Genomic DNA, 11,551 nt, shown 5'->3' with positions numbered 1-11,551 from the left:
GAAAGGGCTTAAAATAGCGCTTTTGGTAACACTTTACAATAAGGTTCATTAGTTAACATTAACATGAACTATGAATGAACAACACTTCTACAGCATTTATTAATCTTAGTTAATGTTTATTTAATGTTAGTTTAATGCATTATTAAAATCAGAAGTTGTGTTTGTTAACATTAGTTAATCCACTGTGAGCTAACATGAACAAACAATGAACGACTGTATTTATTAACTAACATTAACAGAAATGAATAAATAGTGTAATGTATTGTGTATTGTTCATTCATGTTAGTTAATACATTTACAAATTTTAACAAATGTAAAGTAATGCAAAAAGTAACGTAACACATTGTTTAGCATAAAAAGTAACAATGTAAAGTAATTAGTTACTTTTTTAGTAAGTAACACAATATTGTAATGCATTACTTTTAAAAGTAACTTTCCCCAAAACTGATCAACATCATGTCATCGGCACTAATGAGGTAAAACCATGCTGTTTATTGTCAAACTGATGTAAGGAACAAAACCATATCAACATTCAACATATAAAAATGTAACAGATTCACCATCAGGTGTGATTTAGATGTGTAGGGATGTATTTCTAATGTTTCAGACATCAGTACAACTTCACTAAAAAATTAAATGTTAAAACATTTATTTAAATCTAACAATATCAATACATGAATTTATGACATGAATTTATATAATAAATATAATTTATGTCATGAATTTAACTACATGAAATTATATAATGTCAAAGCAGCAAACATGTATTATGAAATATGAAAAAAAGGACGGATGCTTACTGAAGAGTGACTAAGACACATGATGGCAAAATAACGTAACACTGAGACTGCAATTCATGGAAATTACACAAATGTATGGAAATGTTACAAAACATGTGTTTCAACAGGCGCTTAGCTAGCCCACACAGACGCAACTATAAACCACAGTCTTACAATGATGTAAATAACCACCATGGACTTTTTTTTTCTAGTTTGTGGTATTGGTATATCTAACCAGCACTTCCTGTTCAACAGACAGTCAACAGAGAAGAATAAATGTCATGTGATTTGGCAAACATTTAAACTACTATTATAAAATCTGATTCAAATCTGCAGTAGCTGCAGTATATTTACACTCAGCTGGAGTCCAGCTTCATTTTCAATCCATTTGACAGGTCCTGGCTTATTTGACTGTGCTGTAAATCACTGGTTTACCCACCATCGCACCATATCTGAAGAACAACATAATCAAATATGAAATGTGATTAATCAATTTAGTCAATTCTAAGAGATAATGCAAGTGCAAATAATGCACATGAGAAAATATGTCTCAAACCTATATTGCTTCTCACCTCGCAGCAGAATAAGGATATTGCATTGTCAGATTCTCATAATCGCTTTCTTCGTGTCTGCCGTGTTGGACAGACGTGTACTTGATCTTCTCAGATTCTGTGGATTCAGGAGTTTTTCTTGTAGTCTGATCTGTTCTGAGTATCTTGGGTACAACTCTGGCATACAGACTATCATTACAGTGGTTTCTATCAGAGCTGGAAGGTTGTTGAACCTGGAGAAAGCAGACAAAACCTTTCAGAAAATCACCTGTATGAGCATCATGTTCCTGTAGTTCCTTGTAAGAGCATTTTTTTAAAACACACTGATTTCTCATTTATTGACATGCTGGATTTAGATGCAAATAAATAAATAAATAAATAAATGAAATCAAAAGCATATTTTAGAAAGCACAACATATTCATGACAGAAACAGAGATATTTCTGTGTTCTGACCTGCTTCTGACTGACGTCTGACACTCCACGTTTACTCTTCCTGTAGCACAGATAAATATATAAATACAAACACGCATGTATAATTATTAACGAGTATACCAAAGCATTATTAAAACCTAAGATCTCACCTCATGAACATGATGCAGATAAGAAATAAAACTCCACATCCGACTGCAGTCGCAACAGCTGCATACAGGATTCGATTATCTCCCCCTATAAAAAAAAAAAAAAAAAAAAAAATATATATATATATATATATATATATATATATATATTTCAGAAAATGTTCGGTGGTAACTGCACTAAAAATATAATACTGCACTCAGTGTATTCTGGCAGGTCTTTGGATGACTAAATAAATTAAAAGTAATTGTTTAATTATGTGCAATTTATTTCTATCTGTTTACTTTGTTTATTCTTTCAGTTTTGCCTTTGTCTCAGACAGCAGCAAAAGTTCTACTTCAGATCCAATCTTTAGATGTTATATAACAAAATGTTATATGTATCAGAATAATTGTTTAAAAATGTTTGAGAAGATCTAAACAAGTTGTCTTGGTAGGTCTATAAGACTTTGATACAACATTAGTTTTGACTATAGCTTGCTAAATATTAATTGGAAACATTGTATAAGTATGGAGAGTCCAGCAAATTTATCTTGCAGCATCAGTAAAACCTGATTAATATCAATGAGCTAAGCATCCATCATGTCACATCCAGTACTTTTCCAAACCACACACCCAAAACATGAATTCAATCCTTCATTCATAATTTGTCTAACAAACGTTCTGCAGAAATATTTAACTGCTTTACCTTTTACAATGACAGTAACAGCATCTGATCTCTGAGATCCATGTTGATTGTGAGCCTCACAGTAGAAGCGTCCACTCTGTAGTGCACTGAAACTCTGTCCAGATCCAACAGCTGATTCATCCTCCTTAAACCAGCTGAAGTTCAGAGCAGGTGGGTTTGAATCACTGCTGCAGATCAGAGTCACTGAATCTCCCTCTATTTTAACAGAGACGTTCCTTGGTGGATCTAAAATGGATGGAAATCAAAATTCACAATAAGTATTAGAAGAAGATTTATTTGGATGTGAACAACGTGCAGGTGATCATTAACTCACACATGATGTTTAAAGTCACAGCATTGGAGTATTTATCTCCATGTTTATTTTTGGACTTGCACTTGTATTCTCCACTGTGATCAGAGCTGATCTTTGAGATGCTGTAGATTCTTCCAGACCCTACAAACTTTTTTCCTTTAAACCAGCTGATTTCTGCAGGTGGGTTTGAATCACTGCTGCAGTTCAGAGTCACTGAATCTCCCTCCACTATTTCACCAGATGGACTGATGGACACTGAGACACTCTTTGGAAGATCTAAAAAGGACAGATATGAAAAGTCACAATAAATATTAGAAAATCATAAATGTAGATTTGTGTACCTTATGCAGATTGTCATTAACTCACACATGATATTTAAAGCCACAGAATAAGAGTATTTCTCTCCATGTTCATTACTGAACTTGCACTTGTATTCTCCACTGTGATCAGAGCTGATGTTTGAGATGCTGTAGATTCTTCCAGATCCTACACACACTTCTCCTTTAAACCAGCTGAAGTTCAGAGCAGGTGGGTTTGAATCACTGCTGCAGATCAGTGTCACTGAATCTCCCTCCACTATTTCTCCAGATGGACTAATGGACACTGAGACGTTCTTTGCAGGGTCTAAAAATCAAAATCAAAATCATTCCATAAAACTGAATTTTGAGACTACAATGTGTTTAGAAAATGTTGTGTCTTCATCATCACCCTCAAATGAGGAAACAAATTTATGTTACAATGTAGCTGTTAGGTAACACAGTGGGAGCTAATGATGAAAAACAAACAATATAAGACGTTTCAATGATATGTTTGGAAACGACAAAAAAAGCTTAGTTAATTCTGCCATTAAGTTAAGTTAATTCTGTACATGCAAAGCTGTCTTAATTAACTAACTAAAACATGCAATTATTATACCTGGTAATACAAAGGCTACAAAGAATATCTTAAAAGACAGAACAAGAAAATGGGAAGAAGGCTTGATTTAGCCTCATCAATTTCTTGTCAGACTTGTCTTTTAGAAACCAAACTCTATCCATGTCATCATGTGATCATTCTTTTCTGGGTGTATGCGATAAGGTTTGTTTAAAAACAAACAAACTGAAATATAATTTGTTTCATTAAAAAATGTTGGTCCGCTACAAGTGTGCACTTGCAGCAATTCACTCTGACTCACCCACTGTTTTGAGAAATCAAGATTAATCAAAAAGAAAAAGATAATTATGTACCTAAATTTTTCTTTGAGTTGAAAATCTCCTGTGTTGAATATCTGTTGTGTTCTTTTTGTTGCAATAACAATGCAAGTTCTCATGTTAACATCTGACAACATTTTTACACTCATTTTCCATCACTTTAGTATGTGGAAAAATGTTTAGAAAATGTCACATGTTATTAGCTAATTATAAAATAATATTTTAATTTCAGATTTACAATCAACCAGCTTTTTAACTGTTCACATTATGATCAAATACTCACACGTGACATTGAGATGAACAGCAGGAGAGATGTAAGTGTGTCCATGTAGAGAACAGCTATATCTGCCTGCATCCTCTCTTCTGACTGATTGCAGCAGGAGTTCATTGTTTCTGTCTCTTCTCTCAGTTAATGGCTGTGAGTTTCTGTACCAAATGAATGTTGCTCTGTCAGTCAGAGTGCAGCTGCTTTTACATGTCAGACGGACTGAATCTCCCTCTGTCACTCTCTCAGGAGACTCCACCTGAAGATCTGAACACAACACACACATTATATCTAGTGCTGCTGTCACACACTCATTCAACATAATGCACAGAAGAAGAATGAAACCTCATGAAAGTCACCTGTGACAGTAAGACTCACTCCTGGTTTACCAAGCCATTTTCCATCAGGTTTATCAGTGATGAATCTGAAATAGTACATGTGTTCATCTTTCTGTGTCACATGATTCAGTCTGATGGTGCAGTTCTGCTGTTTATCTCCCAGATACTGAAGCCTCTGACTGTATTCAGGATCCTCAGACAGATCAACATTATCATCATCATCATCATCATCATCACCATCGTCACCATCACCATCACCACCATCATCATCACCATCACCACCACCACCATCATCATCACCATCACCATCATCATCATCATCATCATCTGATTTGGTCCAGAACACGTTCATGATCTGAGATCCAGTAGGGTATGTATAAGTGCAGCTCATTATCACTGATGAGTTCTTTAGTGCACAGATGTGTGAATGACTGTAACTCACACCCCAATCAGCACTGAAGACTCCTGAAAAACAAAATTCATGAATAAATAAATGTTTTTATCAGGCTTATGCATAGGTTTCTATCTAAGTACCGGTACTTATTTTGGTAAAATAATTAACATTTTGCAGATTCTGAAAGGGGGGTCTAAACTTTCGACCTCAACTGTATGATCTTGGTGTATATTTATTAATCAGCATACTATATAATTAATTTGATTAATATTTTAATCTTTAGACAGTCCCATTATTTTCATTTGCATTTTCACTGTTCTTCCTCAGTTGTTCACTGCTGCTTTTCCTGCTCACTGATGCTCCAGAAGCAAAACTGATGCATTAAGGGAATAACAAAACAAAACAAAACCAAAAAAAACAAAACAAACAAAACAAAACAAAACAAAACAAAACAAAAAACGGCCGTTGATCATTCAGGTTACAACACACTATTAGGAATCAAGGGGATATAGACTTTAGAACGGGGTAATTTTTATAAATTCAACTATTATTTTCTCCTGTGGACTACATGTAAACATATTTTATGTGAAATATCTTATTTAGGTCAGCACTAAATAAACAATAACATGCATTTTGTGTGATCCCTCTTATTTTGGTAAAAATAAATTTTACAGATTCTGAAAGGGGGGGTGTAAACTTTTGACCTCAACTGTACATAACTTTTTTTATGAGAAAAAACACAGTGAAGATACGTTTGCCATTACATTTACATAAGAAATTAGATATTGATTAAAGCTTTGGACAGACATAACAAAGATGCTTGTACTGCTCCAGTGGTAGGAGGATAATTTTTATTGTTCCTTTACAGTGCTGGGTAGATAAAATGTAGTCTGTTACTGATTACAAATTACATGAATCCCTGCATTACATGTAAATAAGAAATAACATGAATTTGTACATTTTTGTAATGTTTGTAATGTACAGTCATGTGAAAAAGTTTGGACACCCTATTGAATTTCATGGTTTTCCGTATCAGGACATCATTAAAAAAAAACTGGTCCTTGGCCGGTCTTAAAATTTTGAAGATGAACAAAAACACATGGGAAATTGCACAGTGTCATTATTTACTGAACAAAAATAAAGCCAAAATGGAAAAGCCATGTGTGACAAAGTTAGGACACCCTTACTGTTAACATTGGAATTAAGAGGGTAAATCACAGTCAAGCACTGCTAAACAAATACCTTGGATTAACTGATCATCGGCAAGTCTGAGCGCTTCTATAAAAGCATAAGCTTTGTCAGTTTGCCGGTCTGGAGCCTTCAGGTGTGTGTTAACACAATGCCAAGAAGGTAAGACATCAGCAACCATCTTAGAGAAGCAATTGTTGCTGCCATCAATCTGAGAAGAGTAATACGGCCATTTCCAAACAATCTGAAGTTTATTCACAAGTGGAAGACATTTAAAACAGACACCCCAAGATCAGACTGTGTAAAGCTCAGAGAAACGGCAGACAACCCAAGAACTACACCTCAGACTCTACAGGCCTCAGTTAACATGTTAAATGATAAAGTTCATGACAATACCATTAGAAAAATATGGGACAAAAATGGCATGTTTGGAAGGCTTGGCAGAAGAAAGCCTCTTCTATCTAAAAAAAACCATTGCTGCACAGTTTAGGTCTGCAAAGTTGCATCTGAACAAAACACAAGTCTTCTAGAATAATGTCCTTTGAACAGACAAGAGCGAAGTGGAGATGTTTGGCCATAATGCACAGCGCCAAGATTGGTGAAAACCTAAAGAGCATATCAGCACAAACACCTCATACCAAAAGACAAGCATGCTGGAGGAGGGCTGATCATTTTGGGCTTGTTTTGTAGCCACAGGACCTGAGCACCTCACAGTCATTGAGTTGGCCATGAACTCCTCTGTATATCAAAGTACTCTAGAGTCAAATGCGAGGGCATCTGTCCAACATCTAATGCTGATTCCAAGCACACCAGCAAATCTACAACAGAATAGCTGAAAAGAAAAGAATCAAGGTGTTGCAATAGTCCAGTCAAAGTCCAGAGCTCATCCTGACTCAAATGCTGTGGTGAGAGCTGTGCATAAACAAATGCCCACAAATCTCAGCAAACTGGAGCAACGTTGAAAAGAAGAGTGGTCCAAATTCCTCCAGAACGATGTGAGAGACTGATAAAGTCACACAGAAAATGAATGCCTTGCTGCTAAAAGTGGATCTACAGGCAATTGACTCATAGTCAAGTCAAGTCAAGTCAAGCTTTATTGTCATTCCGCTACATGTGTGGACATACAGGGGAATGAAATGTCGTGTCTCGCAGGACCACGGCGCTACATAAATAAACATAAATATGAACATAAATACACTAGACGTAGAAACAATTTTTTAAACCTATACATGTAACTATACATATACTATAAATAATTGACTATACATACACATAACCTAAGACAGACATAATAACTGTGCATGATAATGTGCATAAGAGGTATTTAAAGGTTAAGATGCAAATAGTGCAAAAAGATTTGTGGTGCGTTGACAGGAAGACATTTGTAAGTCCTTATTAGGTCCTTGTAACGTTAGTAAGTGTTAACAAGAAAGTGTCTGGTGCATAGAGAGAAAGTGTATTCAAACTTTGTCACACATGGCCTTTCCCTCTTAGCTGTATTTTTCTTAAATAAATAATGACACTGTGTGATATGTCATGTGATGACGTTTATCTGAGGATTTATCTTCCAAATTTTAAGACCTGCCAAGGACCAGACAATTTTTTATTATGTCCTGATACAGAAAACCATGAAATTCAATAGGGTGTCCTAACTTTTTCACATGACTGTAATTCTAATATGTAATCAATATAAAAGTAACTGTAGTCAAAATTCCCTTGATGTTTTCAAGAGGTCATTGTACTATAAAAACATCTTGTGAGTTTCAGAACTCAAAACTTTGCCATTAGTCTAAAAACAGCTTATGTTGAAGGCAGTCTGCCAAAACAGCAGCTTTTAAAGTATTTTACTCTAAAACCCTATTTGGACGGTAATTGTTTATCATATGGATGTCTGTAAAATAAATTTACATATCACCTTAGTAATAAAACTAATGGATTCATTCACAGTGGAGGAGCGAGTTCTGTGATCCTACAAACCCGGGAACGCGCTGCTCACGTGACCAGTCACATGATTGTCTGCTATAAATAAAATAATTTTTATTTATAAATTTATTCTTATTATTGCGTAAAATGTATTTAAAATGTAACTTTTAAATATTTTATATTATATAATCCTTTTTATTATTTGATTATTTAAATCTACTGTTTACAATTAGGGAAACTGTCGTGCTATATTTGTATAAATTTATATGCAATATAGTTACGTGTATATATAATACACATGTTAAACTTGTATTGCATACACGCTGCTGCTATAATAAAGAATGTTTACGTTTTGAATGTTTACGTGCTTTTCTTTTCTTTTTGCTTCCACTCGCTGTGGTGAAGCAGTTATGAAGTATTGTTCTTTTATGTACTTTTCAGGATTTCAGTAATAAATATGCGTGCACATTACAGTGAAGCACAGCAGTTACTGTGTTCGGCAGTGGTCAAGAAGGTATTAAACATTGAATTTTCAATTGGTTTCTTCTCGTAAACTCAGAGATGTGGATTCGGATGACAATTAAATTACCACACGACCTTAGTGTCCATGAACCAGTGGGTAATTCATCCGGGAATTTTTATGGAGGTGGTGAGACCGGCATTCTGTATTTGGACGGCAATAAAATCACAGACAACCCTCTAAAATAACTTATGTCCCCATGAGAAACAATTACCATCAGAATAGAGCTTATGATGTAATAATGTGGATAAGCACCACCTCTGCAGAAAAAATTGACATTGCTGTTTAGCCCCGCCCCCCGATTTGTGCATGTAGTGTTTATGTGAGGCGAACGTGCAAGTCTACGCAGAAACATAATGATAAAGATGGCTCTAAAGGCAAGAAGATGCTGTACAGTGCCAAGTTGTGAAAAAAAAAAAAAAAAAAAAAAAAAAAAAAAACAATTCCTGCACTGCATTCCTTCTGATCCCAGCAATAGAAAAGAGCGAATAAACTTTATTTTTAATTAAGTTACAGATGGCTTCAGTAAGAACTTGTTCTTTTGTTCACTTCATTTTACCATGGATTAATTTACAAACAAGACACAATTCGACACAGGATTTTCAAAAAGACTAAAACTTAAAGACAATGCTGTGCCAACTATACTGAATCAGACGGTCATGTAAAAATCTTGATAACATTATAAGTGGACCTCAGAAAAAAAAAAAAAAAAAAAAAAAAACAGAGGCAGTTGATGACTCTTTTAAAATGTAATATAATCTAATAACAAGTACTTAATTTTTGGAATCTGATTACATAATCCAGATTACATGTAATCGGTTATACTACCCAGCACTGTTCATTTACATATATATGATCGTCCTAACATCCTGCCAGACCTAGAGGCTGGTTTTACCTTTGCTGTGGACAGGAGTTGGGGGTCAAAACATAAAGTGTGGGATACATAACCGCGAAATGTGCACCTAATAAGAATAATGAAGTTGGTGTTACACGTTGTTCGGTCCTACACTGATTACATTACCTGCCGCCCCCACTGTCGTTCTGTATTTTAATGCAGTTGGAAAACATATGCTACAATCCTAAACTGAAAGAATCTGCTCTCCACATCAGGATTGCCAGGTCTGCATGACAAAAACAAGCCCAATGGTCAGTCAAAAACAGCCCAAAGTAGTGCAATGACCGTATCCCAAAAATCAAAACTCATAAATGCAATTTCCATACCTAAAATACATATTTTACAGTTATATACACTGACCATAAACACAGCTCAAAGGCTTTCTACACTGTAAAAAACAAAACAAAAAAAAAAACACAATTTGTTGAGTCAGCGCAACTATATTACGAAAGTCAAGGGTCAAGAGTCCAACTAAAGTAAACCCTGTTCACCATGATGGTGAGGTCAAATTAAACTTTTTTTAAATAAAACATCTAAACCTCTGTTTAGATGTTCTCAAAGAATATTTGTAGATATATGACAGAAATCAAGTCAAACTGTAATGTTGTTTGATGAGTTGTTTAATCAGAGATTTAATGTCTTCATTTATTTAAGTTCATTTTATCTTTGGCTGTGGCTGATTCTTGTGTTTCTCTTTCCTTCTGTGATTCTGCTTGTAAACAACATTATTGGTCAATCATGACATAATGATCTCCTTAACTCCAACACTGTGTCAATGCTACTTGAACACTCTGTAGTGTGGAAACACATGAACACTGAGCAGGGTTTGTTTAACACTGGGAAATATTACGTAAATTTTACCTGTTTCATTCACGTAAGACTGATGCATTTGAATCACATTAAGTTCAATTGATTTGTTTAAATTAAAGCTATGTAATCTAAATGCATGGACATTTTGTATGTAATTGAATTACATAAAGTTTAAGTTTAGGCTGAAACATTTTTTGAGTGTAGAATGCAAAATATTTCAATACAAGCATTTCAGTGAAATTTAATTTCTTAATTTCTTAATTATGAAAATGCTGGTTTGTAGCGCAAACAGTTTTACAGTTTACTGCACATTGGTTTTCTTCTCGTTATTTCCCTAGCAGCTATGAACCAGAAGTCTCGCCCATATAAGGCTTACTTCCACGTTGTAGAATAGGGTGGATATCCAATATTAGCTTGTTTGCGTGTACAGGTGGGAGTGGTTCACAGAAGCTGTAAAAAAAAAAATAAAAAAAAAACCTATCCTACATCCGATTTAAGTGGCCAGACTGAAATGTAGTTCCGGAAATATGATTTTAACATGAGTTCAAACTACATAAGAATGTCCCATATGGCAAAAAAAGAAAAAAAGAAAAAAAAAAAATTGTGACCAACTTATCTATAAAATATATGCTAAATATATGTTGTAAACAGTGAAGCTCTTTTAAATGCTTTTTAAAAATATATTTATATATGGCCAGAAATATATTGGTAGAAAATATATGTATGAAAATATATTTTGACATTTTTTTTTGCTGTTCACACACACTGGATTCCAATTGGATGTGCACAAAATTCTGATTTGGACTGACAGTCTGAACAAGGCTATATGCTGAGAAGCATCAGAAACTCACCGTGAATCATGAGAGTAAAGATGACAGTAAAAGGAAAAGCCATTCTGACTGAAATCACCATAGTTACACCTGCAACACAGAAATTACAACATGGTTGAGATTTACATGAAAAACACAATGTCAGTCTTTCTACCTCAAAATATGTAATTATTTGTGAAATTTACTGAATAAGATTTACTTTCAAATAATGTTCTACACCATTTTTGTTCAGCGTAGAAGCATTAAAAATGCGTCGCCTTATAAACAAACAAACAAACAAAAAACTTGATAAGAAACTAGCCATACCGTAGC

The 11,551-nt window shown here is 34.5% G+C and overlaps 1 protein-coding gene across 1 annotated transcript; it reads right to left on the bottom strand.

Moving 5' to 3' along the window:
• Positions 1-763: 763 nt before the first annotated feature.
• LOC127163736 (B-cell receptor CD22-like) lies at positions 764-11,324 on the bottom strand. Its single transcript, XM_051107087.1, has 10 exons — positions 11,261-11,324; positions 4,701-5,144; positions 4,360-4,608; positions 3,253-3,510; positions 2,908-3,162; positions 2,595-2,819; positions 1,913-1,997; positions 1,785-1,824; positions 1,352-1,563; positions 764-1,231 (listed from the first exon to the last, which is right to left on the bottom strand). Exons 1-10 carry the CDS (start codon positions 11,319-11,321, stop codon positions 1,183-1,185), a joined length of 1,878 nt encoding a protein of 625 aa, XP_050963044.1. The 5' UTR covers positions 11,322-11,324; the 3' UTR covers positions 764-1,182.
• Between the last annotated feature and the right edge of the window lie 227 nt (positions 11,325-11,551).

The sequence above is a fragment of the Labeo rohita genome, chromosome 1, assembly GCF_022985175.1.
Source record: "Labeo rohita strain BAU-BD-2019 chromosome 1, IGBB_LRoh.1.0, whole genome shotgun sequence".
Classification (NCBI taxonomy): domain Eukaryota; kingdom Metazoa; phylum Chordata; class Actinopteri; order Cypriniformes; family Cyprinidae; genus Labeo; species Labeo rohita.
This window is presented reverse-complemented; position numbering and strand designations above follow the sequence as displayed.